The sequence below is a fragment of the Castanea sativa genome, chromosome 1 (assembly GCF_040712315.1).
Source record: "Castanea sativa cultivar Marrone di Chiusa Pesio chromosome 1, ASM4071231v1".
NCBI classification, from domain to species: Eukaryota; Viridiplantae; Streptophyta; class Magnoliopsida; order Fagales; family Fagaceae; genus Castanea; species Castanea sativa.
The window spans coordinates 76,904,062-76,927,248 of NC_134013.1; the positions used below are offsets into that span (position 1 = coordinate 76,904,062).

General features: G+C 32.5%; 2 protein-coding genes across 2 annotated transcripts; one reads left to right on the forward strand and one right to left on the reverse strand.

Annotated features, from left to right (window-relative positions):
* The first annotated feature begins 9,807 nt into the window (after positions 1-9,807).
* LOC142622164 (beta-glucuronosyltransferase GlcAT14B-like) lies at positions 9,808-13,178 on the forward strand. The gene is made up of 4 exons (XM_075795595.1): positions 9,808-10,638; positions 11,288-11,363; positions 11,498-11,613; positions 12,387-13,178. The coding sequence occupies exons 1-4, from the start codon at positions 10,086-10,088 to the stop codon at positions 12,902-12,904; spliced, it is 1,263 nt and encodes a 420-aa protein (XP_075651710.1). The 5' UTR covers positions 9,808-10,085; the 3' UTR covers positions 12,905-13,178.
* A 6,909-nt stretch (positions 13,179-20,087) lies between these two features.
* LOC142622218 (pentatricopeptide repeat-containing protein At5g66520-like) lies at positions 20,088-21,939 on the reverse strand. Its single transcript, XM_075795665.1, has one exon. It carries the CDS (start codon positions 21,768-21,770, stop codon positions 20,184-20,186), a length of 1,587 nt encoding a protein of 528 aa, XP_075651780.1. The 5' UTR covers positions 21,771-21,939; the 3' UTR covers positions 20,088-20,183.
* Between the last annotated feature and the right edge of the window lie 1,248 nt (positions 21,940-23,187).

Sequence of the window (23,187 nt, forward strand, 5' to 3'; positions counted from 1 at the left end):
ATGGGCTTAAAATTTAATGGGCTTTTACTAGGTATTTAAATTTTAGAAAATCTACGTATTTTGTTTTTAATGAATAATAAGACAAATTTAGAAGGAAAAAAAAAATCTATTTAATTGGAAATAACCCTTTTTTTGGGTATGCCATCAAGCGACTGATTTCTTGATAAAAATAATCACTAAGATATAGCTAAGCATGAAGACACATTAAGAAAGAGAAAATCTAGGTGGAATAAAAATATCACAATATCTTTATTTTTAATTATGATAAATTTTAATCTTTTTTCTTTTTAAATGAGAAATTTACACCTTAATTATTGTAAAAATATACCTTATCACTTTCTTTACCGGTTGAATTCATTTGGATCCCAAGTTACAAACAGCAAAGACATTTAGTGGTTTATGACTTTTCTTCGATTACTTTTTATGTGCTTTCAAACTTCTTTTAATGCAAAACGGTGTCGCAATTAAGAAGAAAAGTCGTTTAAGAAGTAGTCACAGACTTAACTGCAAATTGTTTGTGTAATATAATACCATATTTAATAAAGAAGACTAATTTTATTACTACTATAATAGAGAAACAAACATAAAATTAGATGTAAATGCACGAACCAGAAAGTAATTAACAAAACGTATTGGATCTTGCAAATAAAGTCAAAGAAGCGGGCAACTCGATCGTACCAGATTTTTTTGCAAGCCCAATCCAAAATAGCCACCTAAGAGCATCCACACCAGCTCCTCTATTTTACACATTCACTTTTACACTAAAAACCCACTTTTTCTATTTTACACATTTAATTTTACAAAACCTCCACATCAGTTCATCTATCTTACCATCATTTTTAATTAAATAATTAATTTTCTTTAATATTTTATTATTTTACACTAACTAACTCTTAAATTACTGCTCTCTCTCTCCCAGCTCATTTCTCACTTTTGCTCTCTCTCTCCAAACCCATCTCTCAGACTCTCCCTCTCCCTCTCCCTCTCCATCAACTACCTCTCGGATCACCACCTCAGATCAGCGTCCGCGAGTCCGATCGGCGAGCTCCGATCGGCGATTCGAGAGCGATCGGAGCTCGCGGATCGGCGATCGGAGCTCTCGGATCAGCGATCCGCGCTCCGCGATCGGGGCTCTCGGATCGGGGATCCGCGCTCCGCGATCGGGGCTCTCGGATCGGGGATCCGCGCTCCGCGAGCTCCGATCGCGATCCGCGAGCTCCGATCGCCGATCCGCGAGCGGCGATCGCGATCCGCGAGCTCCGATCGGCGATCCGCAAGCTCCGATCGCGATCCACGAGCTCCGATCGCCGATCCTCAAGCTCCGATCGCCGATCCTCAAGCTCCGATCGCCGATCCTCAAGCTCCGATCGCGATCCGCGAGCTCCGATCGCCTGTTCACCAGCTCCGATCGCCGATCCGCCAGCTCCGATCCAGCGTCCGCCAGCTCCGATCCACGGCAAGACCCACGAGCTCCGACCAGTCAAGCACCGATCCATGTTTGTTTGTGTATGTCTGTGTTTTTTTTTTTTTGAGCAAAGTTTATATCTGTATATTCTGTGTTGTGAAAAAGATGAGAGGATGAGTCTGTTGCAAACGGATCAGAGAGAGAAAAAAAGGAGCGAAGGAAAATCATAAAATATTGTATAACCGAGCTACAGTAACCGTGTATATTTACACGGTACTGTAGCTCGTGGTTGGGTTTACACTATTTTAGCCAATTTTAGCTTTACTGATGTAGCTCAAAATGTGTAAAATTGAAAAAAATTTGTATTATACATGATTTTAGATACACTGATGTGGATGCTCTAAGACGTTGACAGATCAACAAAATGGAGGTGAAAAATGGACCACATGTGATAAAAAAAAACCTTTCTGCTGAGAAATGTTATGTCTACCAAATTTTCATAATAATTTCACACCAAATTTTATAAAAACATATTATAACTATATACGTTATTATTTACTGTTATTAGTGAGCATCAAAATGGAGGTGAAAAATGGATCACATATGATAATAAAACCCTTCTGCCGAGAAATGTTATGTCCACAAAATTTTCATAATAATTTCAAAATAAATTTTATAAAAACATGTAATAACTATATATGTTTTTATTTGTTGTTACTAGTGAGTAAGAAAGTGATTTCAATAGTAAATTTAAATTAAAAACATGTAACAACCCGCCAATTAAAATTTGTTGTAAAAATAGTATAGACATAGAACTTCTCTTGTTTTTTTGATGAACAGAAACTTCTCTTGTTATATAGTAAGGAGTGCTATTTTATATTGGGTCCGATAAAGATGCCGGATATTTATTAACGAACAATTTTAGGAAAATCTTGATCTCATTTTTATAGAAAATCTAAAAAAATAATTTAAAAAATCAATTACTTTTTTCATTTTTAATAAAAAGTTTCAAAAAATATATTTTAAAGTAATAAAATCATTTCTTCCTTGCATTTGGCCTCAGGAAAATCCGGGAGTACCATAAATACGTATTTTCCCTCTCATATGAATTGTAAGTCCCACCATAAATTTAATTAATAAGACTCACATTTATGTGAGAGAAAGGAACACACATTTATGATACCCTCAAAGTACCTAATAATTACCTCGAAGTTATTGACAATAAGCCTTTTTTTTAAAGACAAGCCCTTGATAGAACTACACCTGTCCCATATTTTTGTTTGGGGGCCTCAATTAGGGCAAATTAAGACTTTTTTTTCTTTTTCTTTTTTATTTTTTCTTTTTTAGATGAATAAGTTAGGAATGATTGAAAGTGTAAACAAAGCCCGCTTGAAATCTTGCGCGGAGAAAGGTGACAGTTTCATTGCGTGATTGACAGTGTTTCTTCTCACATGAGACTTGCTTTGAATTTCTCGAGTGCAATGTTAATGCCCCTTTGCATATTTTTGCTAAAGTAGTAAATTGCAATTGCTGAAACTGTACATGGAAGAAAATAAAAATTAATTGAAGAAGATCACATATGTTTTGTTTGTGATGACTACAACGTAACGAGTCTTCCTTAGTTTAGTGCGTGTTTAGCGCGCACAGAGGTGTGTCCCACAAGTTCATCTAGCCAATGGTTAAACAATGTGTATATATATCTTGAACTCCACAAATGCATTGACATTTTGCCACACCCAGAACGGGGTGGAAGAGTCTCTCTTTTACCTAAAACGATCTCACTACTTTTCAACTCATCCAATGGCTGTGGATGGGATGCTCATGCCCACCAAAATGGACAACTAAAAATAGTGTGAGAAGCAAGTGTATAAGAAACAAGTAACATGTAGCTTTCTTAGCCAAACTTGTACCAAAAAAATAAAATAAAATAATTGTGGCACTTGTAGCAAATATGTGACCACATAATTAAGAGTCCTAATGGGCGTCTAGGATGTATGGATTGGGGATTTAGATAGGAGGAATTACCATAAGGACTCAATCGGACGAGAATAATAAAGTGTTTGGTCATGACTTACCTACAAGAAATGAAGAACCTACTTTCTAGATTGAGGATCAACTTGTGGGGGTTGGTCTCAGTTCCTCTAAATGCTAAGTTAGAATGTTTTAAATGAAGAAGAAACTAGCTTAGTGATTTTAAGTATTGAGAACATATTGTTTAAAGATTGAGTATATATTTTATAAGCAATTGCGGTGAGGTTCATCTACACTTTCCCACAAAGTGGGGAAGTTTTGACAATCTATCATCCCCGCAAGTTGGGGATGTGAATGTAGGTTAGGCTATTCAATGCTACAAGTGAAAGTTCCCTATCTTATATTTCTAAATTTGAAATTACTAGTAGGTATGTAGAAGTAAAAAGTACATGTGATAGGTTTTCACATTAAAATGTCATTTTGACCAACTTAATATTGAATAAAATATTACATTCAAACACGTTGTAGTCGTAGGGTTGTGCATTAAACTCACGAATCAAATGAAACCGACCCGACCCAACTTGATGTCTCGAGTTGGTTTTCGTGAGTTGATGGATTAAGTTAGGTTGAAATTGTATTTTAAGTCTTGGGTCAAGTCGGATTTGGGTTTATAGTTTTTTTAACACTTGACCCACCATGTAAATTAGTTTATATGAATTATACAGGTGTTTAAATAGTTGATGAAAACCAAGTTTTTACAATGTATAAAACATGTATGCACAATCCTCCAACCTATATGGGTTTGGTTCGATTGGTTTCTATACATGTGATAAGTTTGATTGGATAAAAAATTTCTCAAGACAATGGTAGGTAGGGTTGAAAAAATTTACCAACCAAATCCAACCCATGCACGCCCCTAATTGTGGGTAGCTGTATCCTAATTAGCTCTCGACGATTCATTTATTCATTTGCTACCAATCTCCAAATTTCAGCCCTCATTCTAGGAAGATCTAACTGCTCCTAGCTTCCACTTTCTTGGGCAAAAGAAGGGGAACTGTAAACTTCTTAACCAAATCGGACTATTTGACCATTTTGATAGGATGCTACCTCAATTTTAGCACAAAAAGTTACGATGAAGCAACTGTTCAATTTGTTAGATTTGCATTGCTATAAGAGAAATACATTTGCCACAACCAATTTGGATTGCAAGGGCCTGTAAGTCGTCCTTCCTCCTTGAACTCTCAATATTCTGTCTTTCCTCTTCCACACAATTGATAATGTTATCAGCATGCTAGGAAGTGTGAGATTTGCAAGTAATGAGATGACTAGAGAAGCAAAAATGACTTTATTATACATTTTACTATATAAACCTTAGAAATTAATATATCACCAATCACTAAAAAAAAGACAAATCACGCACACAAAAAAAGAAATAATCATAAAACCAACTACATTCATTGTTATGTCAATTTGTAAGTTGTTTTTATGAATTTTGTATTAGTTTTAGCAATTTCTTATGTAATTTAATTTCTTGCTCATAGAAAAATATTTAGACTATCAATTACCTTGTAATCCATTGGTATAAGCTTGCAATTTAGAGACATAGATTGGAATAGGTGAAGGGTTTTAACAATCTTTTTTTTTTTCTCGCATTTACCCCCCATTTTGTTAGAAATTGAAATGCTCATGTTTTATCTACGAGTTTTGTCACTTTTGTGGCCATTCAGCGGAGCAGCCTGGCCTGGCCCAAAAGCCCCAAATCAAACATGGGGTGGGCTTTGATTAACTTATTGGATCTCTTATTCTATTTTAAGCTCAAAGCCTCAATTGTATGCTCAGACCCTTAAGGCCCAGCTTGGAAGTTGCAACCCCACTTCTTCCCCCTCATTGTTGCTTTTGAGTTTTGACTTGCTTTTGCTACTTTTTTGTAGCCCGTTGAGACTACAAAGGCTAGAAAATAACATTGTTAACAAGAATATTTTACTTTCTTTATTGGAGAGCTTTAATCTGAGTGAGTAAGTGATAGACAGACAGGTGGTTTGGAAGCAAGAAAAAAATGCTGAACATTTAACTTTATGTCATATTTCTGTACAAAACATCTTTGTGACAGTTGCATTAGAATAGCTTATCTTATGCAACCTTTTTCTTTTGTTTTAGTTGTGCCATGTTATTCAACATATTAAAATCTTTTAGTTTATTTGTTTGATGTCACAATTGAATAGAATTGGTGTTTTATCAATTTTCATGCCAAAGTATTGGTAGACTACAATGAAGCCTCAACCATATCACACCAAATTAAGGGTCATACTTCTATCTCAAGCCCCCCCCCCCCCCAAAAAAAATGATTCCTTGCTGTTGGATTCCAAAGTCACTTTTGACAATTTTGGAATCTCAGGCCTAAAAGAATTGAAAAGACCAGGAATGTGCCCAACTCTTTCTCATCATCATCAGGCAGGAAAGAAAAAACAGCGAAACGTTTATAAAATAATTGGTCATATGAAATGTTATATAATATCACCACCCCACTAAGGCACTAACACACATATGAAATGTTATATAATATCACCACCCCACTAAGGCACTAACACAAAGACAAAGACCAATAGCGATTAAAAAAATTACCAATAAGGAAGGAGGCATAATTCACTAATTCAGAAACCAAGACACAAACAACGCGCTTCTCACCTAACAGAGATTGCCATATGCATAAAGTTGACGTCATTTCACGCTAACGTTTTACGTGGTGCACACCTTCTTTATTTGCTCCGTACAGGTGTGTGAGTGTGAGCTAACTTTTGCATTTCCTGTGCGCCGCACCCACCATTTTTTTTTCTTTTTTTAACTTCAGTCCCTCCCTGTAATATTTTGCATATCGTAAAAATGAGTGTAGAATAATTTATGGTCCTCTATTTTTTTTTTTTTTCTTTCTAGAAGAGTGGGTTTATAATTATTGAATTATTGGATAAAAAAATTGTTAGCAAGGAGTACTTGTTTAGGAAACACTTTTAGGTACATTTAATAGACTGCAACAGTAATTATATAGGAATAGGAATGTATATTACAATGAATATAAGATATAACGTAATAATTATTACTATTAATTTGTTTGGTGACAATACAATAATAGAATCCTGAAGAAAATGGAATGAAAGTATTTTAAAACAAACTTAAGATATGTTTTAGGAAATATCTTACTCATATAATTATATTTCATAAAAATAATATTTTTTAAATTTGAAAGAGAGATTAGTTTTTTTTTAAAAAAATTATAATTGTTATGTGCATATGAAAAATTTGTTTATTTGAAAATATATTAATTTTAGAAATTAATATATTACATCCCTTTTAGAGATGAATAGTTATTTTAAAAAATAGCTATTCATAAGGAATGATTATTTCTTATAATAAAAACATAATTAAACTACTAAATAGCTAAACAATAGAAATAACTATTACATTATAATGTCTATTATAATCTATCAAATTTACCCTTAATGATTTTTGAAAAAAATGATTAATTTTCTTAAAATTTCTTTTTTAGATTTTTCATAAAATTAGTATAAAAAATTTATTAAAAAAATATTTTAAGGACACTCATTAACCAGGCTCAAAAAATAAAATAAAATTTCTGCTAGTGAAAAACAAGTCTAATTTACTAGTTATATCTAGGGGCGATTGCACTTGTAATTCAGGAGGTTCAAATTATATATATATATAATATTTTTGAACCCCCTCACTTCAAATATATATATATATATATATAATATTTTTTTTTATCTTCGACTTTAAAGAGTAAAATGTGAATGTTTGTAAGTTTTGAATATCTCTCTTTATTATGAATTTATATTATATTATAGTGTGTTTGTGTGTGTGTGTGAATGTGTGTGTGTTTGTTACATGTGTATATTGATATCATGTTGTAATAACTTTTGTTATAAAACCAGTGATTCAAGAAAAAAAAACGGTAAAGACATTGATTGTTAAATGTATTATTTATGTATGGATGAGTATGGTTATATGGGTCAATAATTTAGAAAAAAAACAGTAACAAATAAATAATGACAATTACATAAAAATAAAAATGTTATAAAAATTTAACAAAATAAAATGGTCAAATCTACATTGACAATAGATAATGACAATTGATAATAAACTATCATGTGACGATTTCAGAATATGAAAATTCATAGAAAGAAATTGTAAAATTTCATGTATTTGTGTTTTTTTTTCAATAACGCAATATATTCAAGTTCTCTTTTTATTAAAATTTGTTTAATTTAAGTTTCTTAATGATCCCCTCAAGAAAATTCCTAATGCTATATCCAACTTTTTTTTTTGAATTATTGTTATCTTTGCTATGTAAATATTAAATTGCATTTTAAGTTTCTAACTCACCGCGGAGCAAGGGGGGAGAAGCATTCAAAATTCAAAGAAGGCGTGGCTAAATTATTTTTGTAATAACGTTAGAATAAAAGAAAAAATTTATAAAAATTTCATAAGACCTTCCCATCACCTACTCATATCTCACTTGAAGCCAGACTACTATCTACAATATATAAATTTGAAATTATTTTAGAATTAATATGAACTTTTTTGTAATCCTATCTTTATTAATGTTTTTTAAACAAAATGACCGGTTGTAATTTAATTATGAATTTAACTTTGAACAATAGATAATTTACTCTTATGTGAAATATTTGTAAAAAAAAAATTAAAGAAAAGTAATATGTCCACAATATTTTCACAATATTTAACATATCATATGTGGTATGTTGTTATTGATTCTAATTTAAATTCACAATTTAAATTTTTTTTTTTCCCACCCGTAACAATAAAAAACAATCTATCATTTAGGATTTTTTTTTATTTTAAAAATGAGCTATCATTTAGGATATTTTTTTTTTAATAAGCTACCACTTAGAATTTATTGTGAAAGTATTGTGAAAATGTTATACATATAATATTTCTCAAGATTAAAAGAATAAAATAAAGCATTTTATTTACTTTACTCTATATCTTATTATAGTTCAAATGGAGTAAAAGAGAGGATGGAGTTAAGTTAATTGTACACCTTCTATAAATAAATAAAAAATTCTTAAAAAATTCTAAATTGTAAATATAGTGCGACTAAAACTGCAAAAATTGATTGGGTTGGTATGGGTTTTGGGCCACTGATTTGATCGCTATATTCAATTAAAATTTAAATAATATTTAAGAATATCAAAAATTAAGATATCAAAAATCAATAACTTAAAACAACTAACGAGCTACCAAACATCAAACATATTTTTTTGGTTTGAATAATCAAACATGTTATATTATTAATTATTAATAATTTAAACGAGATACCAATTACCAAACATGTTAGATTATTTTTTGATAAAGATATGTTAGATACATTGATTCAATCCCCCTTTTTTTTCTATAAATTTCTAGGATGGATTCAAAGAATGGATAATCTTTGAAACAATCTGATATTTTAAGTATCTAATTTAACAAAACAAAGATAATCGTTCCAAATTCAGAAACAATCCTAATTCTTTTTTACTATTCTTTATTACTGTAATTGTACAGCTTCATCAAGAGATAAGTTGATACTTTCAAAACAACCTTCAAGTCAACCAAATTCCACCATAGATTTAGTAAAAGTAATAATAAAAAAATTTATAAAAAAAAAATTCCACCAGCCAAAATATTCCATCAACAAACAAAAATTAATCTCCACGAGCACAAGAACAAAATAATATAAAGTTTTTTTTTCTTATTATAAAGTTAACTCTGGACCCACCAAATAGAATGCTAATAAATAAATAAATAAGAAAAGAGGATGAGGAAAGGGACACCAATATCTGCTTTACAGCTAGTCTAGCACCCCAAGTGGCCACAGATTTATTGGCACCTATACGTACAAAAGATCAATAACATTAAAACAATAAAAGATCAAAACTTTACTTTCTCAAAAAAAAAAAAAATCAAAACTTTAATATATATATTTTTTCATTATTAACTCAAAAAGAAATCAAACTTGACGACCCTCCCTAAACCCAAGCAATAAAATAAAGTTACCTTACAGCAAAAATTCAAAAATGAGTTATTAAATAAATAAATAAAAAGAATTTATGACATTTATTAATAAATTTTTTAAAGAAATTTTTTATACAATTTTTATGAAAAATATAAAAAAATTATTTATTTTTTTAAAATAATTTTTTTAACAATATTTTCCAAACCAAAGTCTATAAGGTATTTATTAATTTTTTTTCTAAAAAAGAATTTAAAATTACAAATAAGGTGGGTCTACTCTAATATGAGGTACTAAATAGATGGAGGGATTATAAAATTATAATTATAAAATTATTTTATTTTATTGTACCAATATCTTTATTGAAACCCAAAAATCTCCAATGAACCTTAAAGTCTTTATAGGAATAGTCACTCAACTTTCACAGTCTCTTTCTCTCTTTTGTTTTCTCCTCTGCACTCTCACCCACTAACACAAATAATTACAGAACTCATTAATTTTGCAATTCAACCCAGATCCACCGTCTCACATTTTCATGCTCTCAACCCCAAACCCCAAACCCCAAACCCAAAAATCTCTCTCTCTCTCTCTCTTTTTCTAAAGCTCAATCATCTTCTTCTTCTACTAGACCTCTACTACTACTACTACTACTACTAGTACTTACAGCCATCACTACTTCTTCTTGGGATGGACACAAATTCTAAGCCACAGAAAAAGAAAAAATGGTTTCTTGCATTGGGTTTCACTCTTCTAGTCTCCACCATCCTCATATACCTCACTGTTTTCACTTCCTCAAACCCCTCCACACAGTTCTACCGCCGAACCCATGTGAAAAAACAGGTTCCACACTTTGTGGAATCGAAGTTAGAGGTGTCAGAGACATCCAAGGATTCAGTCCCAAGATTGGCTTACTTAATCTCAGGCTCAATGGGTGATGGTGAGAGCTTGAAGAGGACGCTAAAGGCTCTGTATCATCCAAGGAATCAGTACGCTGTGCACTTGGACTTGGAGGCCTCAGCAGAGGAGAGGATGGACTTGGCGAGTTTTGTGAGGAACGAGCCGATGTTCAGGGAAGTGGGAAATGTGAGAATGGTTTTGAGAGCCAATTTGGTTACTTATAGAGGCCCTACTATGGTGACTAACACGCTTCACGCGGCGGCGATATTGTTGAAGGAAGGTGGGGATTGGGATTGGTTTATCAACTTGAGTGCTTCGGATTATCCCTTGGTTACACAAGATGGTATGGGAACTTGAACCCCCTGGTGATAACATTTTGGATTTTTGCTTCTTGGTGTTATCAACAAGGTCTTTTTTTTAAAAAAAAATTAAATTATGTTGCTTTGCTTTGGTATTGATGTTTTTAATTTGCGAAATGGGTATTTGAGACTTTGAGTATTTTGGTCTTATTTTTTTGTGGGTCATTCATCGTTGTCTACGTTTTTTTTGTTTTTTTTTTTATTAATGTTTATGGGAGTGGGAGCTGGTGCTTGATTTCATTGGTGTATATAATTTTTCTGGTTCTTCTTCGATTGGTTTGATGAATTCCAAATTTGAGACCATTTATAGCAACTATTGTTACCATTTGTGCTTTTAACTTAACTGCATTAATGCATTCAATTTGGTGTTATATAAGGTGAAAAAGCTGATCCGAATCCTTATCTAAGTATGTTTCACTAGATATGGTACCGTAATTGGGCATGTTATTTCTAATTTGTCGTTTTTTAATTAATATTTCCAAAAAGTAAGCTGATTCTAGTAATTGCATCTCCTCCTTTTTTTTGTACTATTTTTCATTACTTCTATTGATGCATGTGGAATTATAAAAATGTGACACTGATGTATTGCTTTCTGATGCATTCAATTTTGCAAATTTCTTTTCTGTGTCGCAGATCTGCTTCATACATTGTCAGCTATTCCAAGAAACCTTAATTTTATTGAGCATACAAGTGACATTGGCTGGAAGGAGTATTTGGCTATTCCTTTCTCTTTTGTTAGTTATTTTTAGTTTTGCTGGAATTAGTTTGAAAGCAGCACACGAATTGTCTGCAAAATTTGTATACAACTCTGCCTAAAAGGTGCAAATTCTTTAAAATCCACAGGTATCAGAGAGCCAAGCCTGTTATAATTGATCCAGGTCTATATAGCTTGCATAAATCAGATGTATTTTGGGTCTCAGAGCAAAGGAGTGTACCATCTGCATATAGGCTATTTACAGGTGAGGATTTTTGTTTATTGCCTTTCATTACTAAATTTTCATGCCTCCACAACCACCCTCCCACCCCCTCTTTTTCCTGTGGTGGCACCTACCTACCTACCTAATACTTTTATGCTTTTCACATGCTAGAATGTTAAGATAGAACTTCACAAGTGACTGAATAATTAGGACAACGGAAAGGAAAAAGGGGAATCCCATGACATTGATATCAATAAAAGCTAGTTTTGGCTTAAGTCTAAATGATGCTATGATAATGTATGAATCAAAATAATTATCTGCATTTCAAGAGGTTTAAGGACCCATCCACTAGACAATTTAGAGCACCATGTCTTACATTCAAGGCATTTCTAATTTGTTGATAATTTAAATTGAAGATCCCTAGCCACTGTTTATCTCCATAGCCAGTTTTCTTGCATGGGGGGAGATCCCCTCCCATTTAAATCCTTTGATCTCCTCAAAATTTTAGCCAAATTTGTGACACATGGTGTCTATTTAATTTTGTGTGGTTTACATGGGGTTTTTGAGACCACTGGATTTTTAAAATGTCACATTTCTCTCATCTGGTTAAAAAATGGAGGGAACGGGAGGATTAAAGTAGGAGGGGATTCTTAATATTTGTTGCAACTCTCTAGTAGGTTTAGATATACCCTCTTCAAATGTCATTTTTATGTGAAATATTTGAATATTTGTCAGCTGGATTTTAAATATTAATTCTAACATATTACCTTATATCTAATGATGGAAAATGGTCAATTGGTCATTAATTTCCTCAGGTTCTGCTTGGATGATGCTCTCTCGCCCTTTTATAGAATATTGTTTATGGGGCTGGGACAACCTCCCAAGGATAGTCCTTATGTATTATGCCAACTTTCTTTCTTCACCTGAAGGTTATTTCCACACAGTCATCTGCAATGCCCCAGAGTTCCGGAACACTACTGTAAACCATGACCTCCACTTTATATCATGGGACAACCCTCCAAAACAACACCCTCATTTTCTAACTGTTGATGACTATCAGAGGATGGTAGAGAGCAATGCCCCCTTTGCGAGGAAGTTTGGCAGGAATGAGTCAGTACTTGAGAAGATTGATTCTGAGCTGTTGGGCCGCAATGCTGATGGATATGTACCTGGTGGATGGTTTAATTCTCAAGGAAATGCAAACGTAACTGTGCTACCTCAGGTGATAGCGAACACCACTGAACTTAAGCCAGGTCCAGGTGCTGCAAGGCTCGGACGCCTCATCACTGGTTTGTTAAATGCAGAGGATTTTCATGAGACGCATTGCCCTTGACATTTAAAATTCCTGCAAGGCAACTACTGAAAGATGCCTTCTGATACCTTGTAACCACTGGTGGATCATTGCTCCTCATTTTAAATAATAATGGAGGACTTCTAAAAGGACGGATAGCAATGCATTAGGAACCAAGTGGAGAAGGGAAATCATGGCCTTTCCTGAATACACCATTCAGCTTTACCTTCTGTATTTAATACAATATTTTTGTAGGTCAATAGTCCACAGTGTAGGTTCGGATATTAATTCAATGTGACTAAATCATCTTTCTCAATTTGTTGATGAACTATGCTGTATGCATCCATCGATTTCTTGAATATTTCGCATGAGAACCAGCAGTAGTGTAGCCATGGTTGTCAAAATTGTTGCACGATTTTACGTTCCCACTTCACTAAAATGTCTATTTGGTATGCAAGCTCAAATAATTTTTTTTCAGTATTTAAACACTGAAAACTGTGGGTCCCAAAAAGAAAATTATGTAAGAGTTTTTTATCTAGAGTATTTGAGTTACAATTCTCAATTTAGGGTGTTTAAAACATGTATTTTGAAAACTTACCAGTTTTTAATTTTCAAATAACGTTGCTGAGTGGTCCTTCTCTCTTAATTTTTTTTTTCTTTCTTTTTCTCTCTCCTTAAATACAATAGCATTCTTTTCATTATTTTTTTAAAAAAAACACACACATACCAAACACACAATTATATTTTTTTCATATTTTAAAATATGTTATTTAAAACATGTTACCAAACACATTTTTGCATTATGAGTACTTTAAACACATATTTTCACAATACTTCTTAAACTACAGTTTTCACATCATTTTGAACAACAATACTTGGCTACCACTACCAAACAGGCCCTTAGAATCACATAAGGATTGTAAAAATTGTAGAATTATGTAGGATCATATAGGATCGTATGGGATCTTACGGATCTTACCAAAACGTAAAAATCATTTTAAACACATTTTCACAACACTTTTTAAACTACAGTTTTCACATCATTTTGAACAATAATACTTGAGTACTACTACCAAACAGGCCCTTAGAATCACACAAGGATTGTAAAAATTGTAGAATTGTGTAGGATCATATAGGATCGTATGGGATCCTACCGATCTTACCAAAACGTAAAAATAAAAAAATTATGTTCATCTTTATTAGTTGTAAATTGTAATATCAAGACTAAGATATTGTACTTCATAAATGTATCAACTATGTGGTGGAACTCATATGGAGATGACTTAGAATTCTTTATCAAAATTGGTACAACTTTAAGTACACTAAAATAAGGAGAAAATCGTTTAAACCAAAAAAAAATGAACGAGTTGGTATATATTACGTAAAACTTGAAGATAAAAGAAAAAATACATAAAGCAAGTGCAAAAGAAGAAATTGGTTTAAAAAACTTATCTTCGGATAATGAGTGGTTAGTAATGGGTGTCGAACAAAAGATAATGGTACAAATTTTGATAAAGATAATGAAGTTACAATTCTAAAGCCTTCCTTTATAAATTAAAAAAAAAAAAAAAATCACATGTCTATCATGTGAATGTGTGATCATTATTGTATCATTTGGTTATCTATTGACATTTGACAGCATATCTTTAAACTTAAGAATAACCCAGCATAATGAATTTTACAAGTGACGGGATTTTTTCATGTTACATAAACGGCCACCACTTCAGTATTATTGAAACAAGCAAGAAAATGGCGTGTACTTAAAATTATAGACGGTATGTTAAATATCTGAATTTGTTATAAATCTCTATTTAATTGTTGCAAAATTTGAATCGCTCTGCTTTGTTATTCCATTTTCGCTACTTTTTTTTAAAGAAGAAAAGAACATACTTACAAACAAACAACGCTCAACACACCACTTTGTTAAAACCACTGGTAAATTACTTACAAAGAATCAAGAATCAAGCATCTTATATATTTCTTGTGCTTGCCATCCACCTCTACACTGCAACCCGGAATAAGAGATCGTTTTTCTGACTTCTACCTTCATTTCTCTGCCAGCTTCCTTATATATATTACATGAAAGAACATGAGTACCTTGGGTAAAAGAGTGCACAACTTCAATGGAAAGCGTTATAAACATGACAAAATACAATTAGCGGATCTAAAAATTACAAAATGACAAAGTTTGGTTACAATTCTCATTAAAAAATTAACATGGCTACATATTTAGAAAATCTAACTGTTAGATTACATGTTCTTTATGCTATTAACATGCACGTCGTTTCTCTATAAAAAAAAAAAAAAAACATGCATGTCAAATTTTGTGCTAATCGGATGTTATTTACTATTCGATCCATAAACTTTTTTTTATGCCTAATTTTAAACTGCAAAAACTTGAAATTTTAATATTTAATTAATGACATAACTATTAATCTTTGATAAACATGAAGGTCTAAGAAGAAAATATAATTCAATGGTGGATTTTGCAAAATTTACATTCAATAAAAAAAAAAATCAAGTGGAGTTGTAACTATTGTTACAAGCAAGTTTATCTATTACAAAATAATATTTTCTTCATTTTAAATAATGTTTTTCTTTTTCGATAATGTTACATTTCTTTTTTAATATAAGATAGAATTTTTACTCTAACATAATTTAAATGTATGTGTGTGTGAAGTTTCTTCCTGAAGACTTAAACCCCAGCCTTTACCCCTCGCATCCCACAAGCACTAGTGCTTGTGGAGTGACCATCTCACCAAAGATATGCGGTGGTATAATGTTACATTTCTTAATAGTTAATAGATTATTGTAAACATTAATAAAATACCCAATCTACGGGAAGATTATAACTCATTAAATTGTGACTGAAAATTCTCTAATTCACTAGAGCTCTCCCTAAATAGAAATGAACCTGAAAAATCTCTAATTCACTAAAACAATCTCTCTAACTAGAAAGTTTCTTGTCATGTACAATTAAATTACGATTAGTCCTATGTTATGTATACAGTCTAGTAGAGGAGAAAGAGGGAAGTGAGAATGAAATATCTATAACTGCCAAAAAAAAAAAAAACTTAACAAACCTATGTTGACCGGTTACAATGGATTATGGCTATTGACATGGGAATGTAGTGTACTGATATTAATTTCATGTGATGACTGGTTACAATGAATATGGCTATTGATAATTTGATATGTGAATGTAGTGTACTGATATCTTGGTTACAATAAATTAATATAGTGTACTATATTAATTTCACGTGATGATCATGTGCTTAATTTAAGTGACATACTTTTCAATAAAAATGAGACAACATCACATGTATATCCTGAGATGAAAAGACAGTATCTCCATCCGTATATTCAAATATGGTAGAAATTTCATTAACCTATTATTAATTTCCTCAAATACCTCAATAATCTTGCTTGTGCAAATTCAAAAGCATGGTGGGTAGATCCTAACACAAAAAAGCAATCTCTATTTGTATAGACATGTCATTAACAACCTTGTTCTTTTTTATAAAAAAATAAATAAATGAAAAGGCAATAAGAGTGGTGCATTTGATCATATTGTATGTGTATTCAAATTTGAAAATTAGATGACTTGGAAATGCAAATATCTCATAAAAAATGCAAAATAAAAAAAGAAAAATAAAGAAAAAACAAATGCAAATGCAAATATCTTTGTTATCAATTTCACTTTTCTTTTTCTTTTTTTTTGCTCTTTCCCCCATGTATAGTGTGTTTTACTTTGAAAACTCATTATTGGCAACTTTATTTTGGTATGTCATTCATAATTAAACCCCACAGAAATAAAATATGATCTACTTCATTTTTTGCATAAACCACAAACAAGCATGAATCTTATATTTGTAAGAAGAACGCATAACTTGATGCATCCAACTTGAAAACCAAAAAGAATCTTACCAATAACTTGAATCAAACTTTGTACTACTTAATCTTCACCTCAATGACTATATATATGGCCAAGAGTGTGGGTTGTTCCTTTGTTGATGAATTCCTTGAATCCGTGTAGACGCAAGATGGAGAGAGAGAGGAAAAGACTAAAGGTATGTTTGGTAACTGTTTTTTCCCTTTATTTTTTATTTTTAAAAACAATTTTCTATTTTTGAAACTAAAAAACTTGTTTGGCAACCCAAAATGGACAAAAAACAAAAACTGTTTTCAAAACTCAATTTGTGAAAGAAACTGAAAACATGCAAAATGTTGTTTTCAGTTTCTAATTTTCAAAAATCAATGAAAAACGCATTTAATTTAATGAATCTGTCTCATTTAATGAGTTAACATTAAAGTTCAAATCCTAGTAACAACATATTTTAGTATTTTCTATTTTTTTTTCTTCAAAAAACTATTTTTTTTTATTTCAACTAACCAAACATGTTTTTTATTTCAAAAATACAAGAAATTTGTTTTTTCTTTATATTCTTTAAACCAAGTTTTTGAAAATATAAAACAAATACTGTTACCAAATATAATCTAATTTTCTTCTCTCTAGTAGCCACCACTCTATATAAGGTGTCTCCTCTCAACAAACGTGTATTAAGTACTAACAATCAGTTTGTGTTGTTGTAAAATGTTTTAAAACAAAACATTATATTGCAAAACATTTTCAGGTCTTTGGTAATTTTGGTGTGACAAAAAATAGTTCCATGCACAAACAATCAAAATTAGTGCCTCCCAACCAACCTTGGCGGCTCTAGCAGGCTCTAGCAGTGCCTCCCAATTTTTTTTCAAAAAATATTATTATATATATGTGTTATATTTTTAGCAATTTTATTCTTTAAAATTGCATTTTGTTTCTCTTAAACAATATCATTGATTATTTTAAGCATAATGCTATACTCACAAACTTTTTTACAAATTGTATTGGTAGCAAATTCTTATTGGTTCGCATAATGGGCCTACCACTCACCATTTTTTTACTTACTAATAACCACTTATTGTATCAGTAATTTTTTTTTTTTTAAACCTATAGCTCTAGCAAAATTAGAAGCTCAATTAACCAATTTTATTCAAAATAAACAACTATACCCTTAAAAAAAATTATAAACAAAAATACTTTTGTTCTTACCCCCAAAAAAAAAAAATCTCAACAGCTAATTAAGTAATAGCAAAATCAAAGGTTGAAATTGCCGCACATAACAAACAATAAAGTTGCCCCCTAACTTAAAGTTCTAATTCCGTCCCTGCGCTCTAACCATCGAACACAGCCAACCCGACAGATTTGTAGGCCCAAGGTGATAACTTCAAATGGGCCTTCTTATTATCACTTACAATAATATTTAACTATTATTTTACATCATAATTTTTTTATAAAATAAAAATAAAAATCCATTATTCTTACTTTTTAATTTGACTTTTTTTGTTTTTATTTTTTATTTTAAGGAACATGCTAAAGGTATAACAATTTTTAATACAAAAAACTTACAAATAGTTGTAGTAATGGATGTGACTGGTGACATTTCAAGAAATTATTAAACGAGTATTTGAATGGATGATGCTAGGGATCAATACTATAAATTTTACAATATAAGACTTACAAAAATGTATCACCAATCACAAAAAGTAATTCAAATATGCATTTATTAGATTGTTGAAATCTACGAATCATATTCATTGTCATATCAATTTGTAAAGGCTATGTAATGAAATTTATAGATTTCACAACATAGCCTAGGGTCGACCCTACCACTAGATTGGCAACCCAAGCCACTAGATAGGCATACAAGCAGCCCAAGCCACCAAAGGAGGAGAGGAGGAGGGGGGGGGAGTCTGGTTATGTGTTTTTATAAAATATTTTACCAAAAATATTTTCAATTTAAACGAAATTTTAAAATCTGAAAATATTTTCTAGGCATTCTAACCATTTTAGGCTTATATGGCCAGCCCCTATGGGCTATATGTATATAACTTGTAGTTGTAATGGAATCAAAAGAAAAAATAAAAAGCCTAGCTCCAATGGGCCTTGGGCTCTTGTTATCTCATAATTTCACTAGATTTTATTTAATTACACTAAGTATAGTTTGAATATTTAAATTTGCATTCAACAACTCCATGAAATCATTCTTAGTGAAATAAAGTCATAAGGTTATTGTCGCTTTATTAATGCTATATCTTAAGTCTTTGATTCCCCAATTTAATCTCTTGATTATTCTTATATTCTTAGAATTTCCAAGTCTGAAATGCTGAATATGTGCCTGGTGGATGGTTTAATTCTCAAGGAAATGAAAACTTGACTGTGCTACCTCAGGTCATGGCCAACATCACTGAAGGTAAGCCAGGTCTAGGTGCTGAAAGGCTCAAAGCCTCAAACGCCTCATCACTGGTTTTTCATCAGCAGAGGATTTTCATGAGCAGCATTGTGCTTGATATCCAAAAGAAACTTATCTGAAAGATGCCTTCTGATACCTAGTAATCAATGGTGGATCATTGCTCCTCGTTTCATATAATAATGGACTCCTAAAATGGCGGATAACAATAAATTAGGAACTAAGAGGGGAAGTGAAATCACTGCCTTTCCCTGAATACACTATCCAGCTTCGCCTTCTATTCCCAATACAATATTTTAGTAGCTCAATAACCCAGTGTAGGTTCACATATTAATTAAATGTTACTAAATCTGTGAATCATCCTTTCTCAATTTGTTGATGCATTATGCATGCCTTCTATTTCTTGAATATTTCGTAAGTACGTGAACCAGCAATGAACCTAAACCAATACACGCAACGGCCCTGAATTTAGTCCATACTACATAGTAATCAGCTTGTCACTAATCAATTGAGCATATCTTTTAAACTTATGAACAACCCATCGTAATAAATTTAACAAGATGTGATTTTTTTTCATGGCCACCATTTCAGTGATTTTTGAAACAAGCAAGAAAATGGTACATACTTAGAGTCCGTTTGGATAGAACTTATTGCTGAAAACTGAAAACTGAAAACTGAAAATACTGTACAAAAATAATTTTTTAATGTGTAAAAATTACTGTTCATCCCAAAAAGTACTGTTCATTGGCCTAAAATCACTGTTCATGGCCAATGAACAGTGACACATGCGCGTGGAAAAAAAAAAAAAAAAAAAAAAACTGGCCAAACGTGGACGCAGCCTCCTATCCAAACGCATTCTTAAATTCTACACAGCATGTTAAATATTTGAATATGTTATAAATCTCGGTAATAGCTGCAAAAGTGAATTTCTCTGCTTCATTATTCCATTTTTGTTACATCTTGAGAAGAAAAGAATAAACAAACAACATACAAAATGGGTAGCCACTTTGTTAAAACCACCGATAAATTAATTAAAAGAATTCCCTTAACCTCATGATTTTGGAAAATGAATCAAGCATCTTATATATTTCTTGTGCATGAGGATGGCAAAGATCACCTGCAAGGAACTCTTGAACCTTGCCATCCACCTCTATCACACTGCAACCTGGTTTCTTCTTCATTCCCACCTTTGAGATAGTTTTCCTGACTTTCTTTGCCTCCATGTCCCAGCCAGCCTCCTTATATATATTATATGAAAGAACACGAGTACCAAAATCAGCTACCCCCATATCAGTCAGCTTTTTCCATACTCTGTTCCCAATTTCAATGTTCCCATAAATTCTACATGCACCCAGTAGCGCTCCCCAGACATTTGCATCTCCTCTACCAAAGCCCCCCATTTTCTTCTCTATAAACTTCTCAGCCTCCTCTAACATACCAGATCTAGCCAAGAGATCAACAACACATGCATAATGCTCAAGCCGGGGGTCAACCCTATAAATAGTACCCATTTGTTCAAACAATTTAAGACCCTCATCAACCATCTTTGCATGTGTACAAGCTGTAAGCACAGCAACAAACGTTGTGTCAGTAGGTTGAGTTCCAGTTGAAGCCATTTGGTTGAACAATTCAAGCGACTTCCCTGCATCTCCATTCATTGCAACACCAGAAATCATAGCATTCCATGCCCCAGCATCTTTATTAAGAATACTCTCAAAAACTGATAGAGCTGATTCCACACAACCGCATTTTGAGTACATGTCCACTAATGCGGTCGCCAAAATTGGATTCGAGTCAAGTTTATACCGCTTAGCATACGAGTGGACCCACAACCCTTGTGTGACTGCGCCAAGATGAGCACATGCAGTAAGAACACTAACAAGAACCGACTCATTAGGCTTCAAACCTGCTTCTTGCATTTTCCTAAACAAACTAAGAACCTCTTTGAAGTCACTAACCCGAGAATAAGCAGCCATTATCGCACTCCAAGATATCACATTCCTCTGAGGCATTTCATCAAACAATGTCCTCGCATTTTCCAAATCCCCCATCTTGCCATAACCATCAATCATCGCTGTCCACATAACCACATCCTTATTTGGAGTTTTATCAAACAACAATCTTGCAGTCCCCATGTCATGTTTTACGGAGTAAAACTCAATAAGCGCACTAACGACAAAAGGGTCATCACGGAATCCGAATTTAACAACATGGGCATGAACTAAACTACCTAATACGTTCGAAGAAGAAACTAAAATCGTACAAGCTTTAATCAATGGTGGAAACGTATAGTTATTAGCCAAAAGGTCATAATTCAACATGTCAAGATAGCACAAAATGGCGGGTATCGGTGAATTTAATTGAACATGGCCTCTGATCATAGTATTGTACATGAATGTGTTGCGGTGACAAAGATGGTCAAAAATTGAGCTAGCGTAAGAAAGGAAAGAAGGGTTTTTGGAAGTTGCGGCAATGGATAGGAACGGAGCTATGGCGTACGGGTTTTCGGGTAGTTGGGATTTGAGGAGGTGGGCATGGATTTGCTTGAGTTGGTTCAAAGTTTTGCATTTCTGTGCGAGGGAAATGAGGGTGTTTTTTGTAGCGGTTTTTTGAATCATTTGAAATGGCGGGACATTTGTTTGGGGTCCCACAAAGGGCTTATGACTTCAGGGTTTGCCTATATGAATATGATGATAATAGTGTTGAGATTTTGCTTTGTTTGGGAGTCACTGAAAGTCTGTATATTTTCAAGGGCGAAAATTTGTGAGAGCCAAATGGTTGGGATGAACAAAATATCGTTGGTTTAGGGACTCCTATTACCAAATATCACATATATTGGCTTTCTTGACTGAGTTGCAAGTTTCACCTTTAGCAATTTCAAAACACCTCTCCTAAAATTCCTCTATATTAAGGCACTAGGAATATGGTTTTAAAAACTGGTACAGTGAAAGAATCAAAAAAGAGACTGATTATCAATTTTCTGGTCGGATCAGGGTCCAACTAATGGTCGAACCGGTAACGTCATAAATAATTTAATTAATAATTATAAAAATAAATAATTTTATACTTGGTCATTTTAACTTACCAACTTTTAGACACCACTTAACTCAATTCGACCAAAACAAAAACAAAAAAATATATACTAATATACAAGCACCCACAACCCACTATAAAATATTTTAGTTATTTTTTAACCTTTCAAATAACAAAAAGTAAGTGCACCAATGGGTAGTAATATCATTGTCTACTTGATATTTTTTTTCCCTCCACACATTCTACACGTTAATACTTAATATCCCAACTACCACAAATTGATGTTCCTACTTCTTTAATAATAATAATAATAACAACAACAACAATAATATCACAGTCAATAAAGTTTGATAGTAAAAAAACTTTTTTCACTTATTAAAAGTTAAAATGCCGTTTGAAACTTCTTTGGATTAGAAAAAAAAAAACCAATTTGAAATCTCAAAATTTTGTAACAATTCAGGTGGGTGTGTCAGAGGGCACACTTTACTATTAAAAGTCACAACAAAACAAACAAGTGAACAACTAAAGCCTTCAGAAATAAAAACTTAAAAATAAAGAGAGGCAGATGGATGGAGGGATGGGCGTGAAGAAGAAGAAGAATGGCTGGTCACTTTTGGAACAGTGTTGACGATGGCGGTATTATGGGTTACATGGTATTTTCTTTTACTGTTAATCACTTTTTTCTTGTTTTTCTTTTACCATCCGGTATTCTTTTTTTGGCCAGTATCTGATTCTTTTTCTTAGGCTTCACCACTTCATACTTGAGTGAGCATTTTCAAATTCAAAACCTCTCTTCTTAAATCTGAAACAAGATCTCTCTTTTTATTTTATTTTTTTTGGGTTATAAAACACAACAACTGAAGTATTTATTAAGAAGTGCTAAAATTGGTTTAACCGTACCAGTTTTCGGTTATGCCGGTTGAACCGGTGGTTTGTACTGTTTGTCCGGTTTTTCCTTCATTTTTGGTTTTAACCAATAACCGGACCGGATTAAGGTCCGGT

Coding starts and splice junctions, on each gene's coding strand:
- LOC142622218 (XM_075795665.1), bottom strand. CDS start 21,770: ATGATTCAAAAAACCGCTACAAAAAACACCCTCATTTCCCTCGCACAG.
- LOC142622164 (XM_075795595.1), top strand. CDS start 10,086: ATGGACACAAATTCTAAGCCACAGAAAAAGAAAAAATGGTTTCTTGCA. Junction 11,364..11,497: donor AGTGACATTGGCTGGAAGGA/GTATTTGGCTAT, acceptor TAAAATCCACAG/GTATCAGAGAGCCAAGCCTG. Junction 11,614..12,386: donor TGCATATAGGCTATTTACAG/GTGAGGATTTTT, acceptor TAATTTCCTCAG/GTTCTGCTTGGATGATGCTC.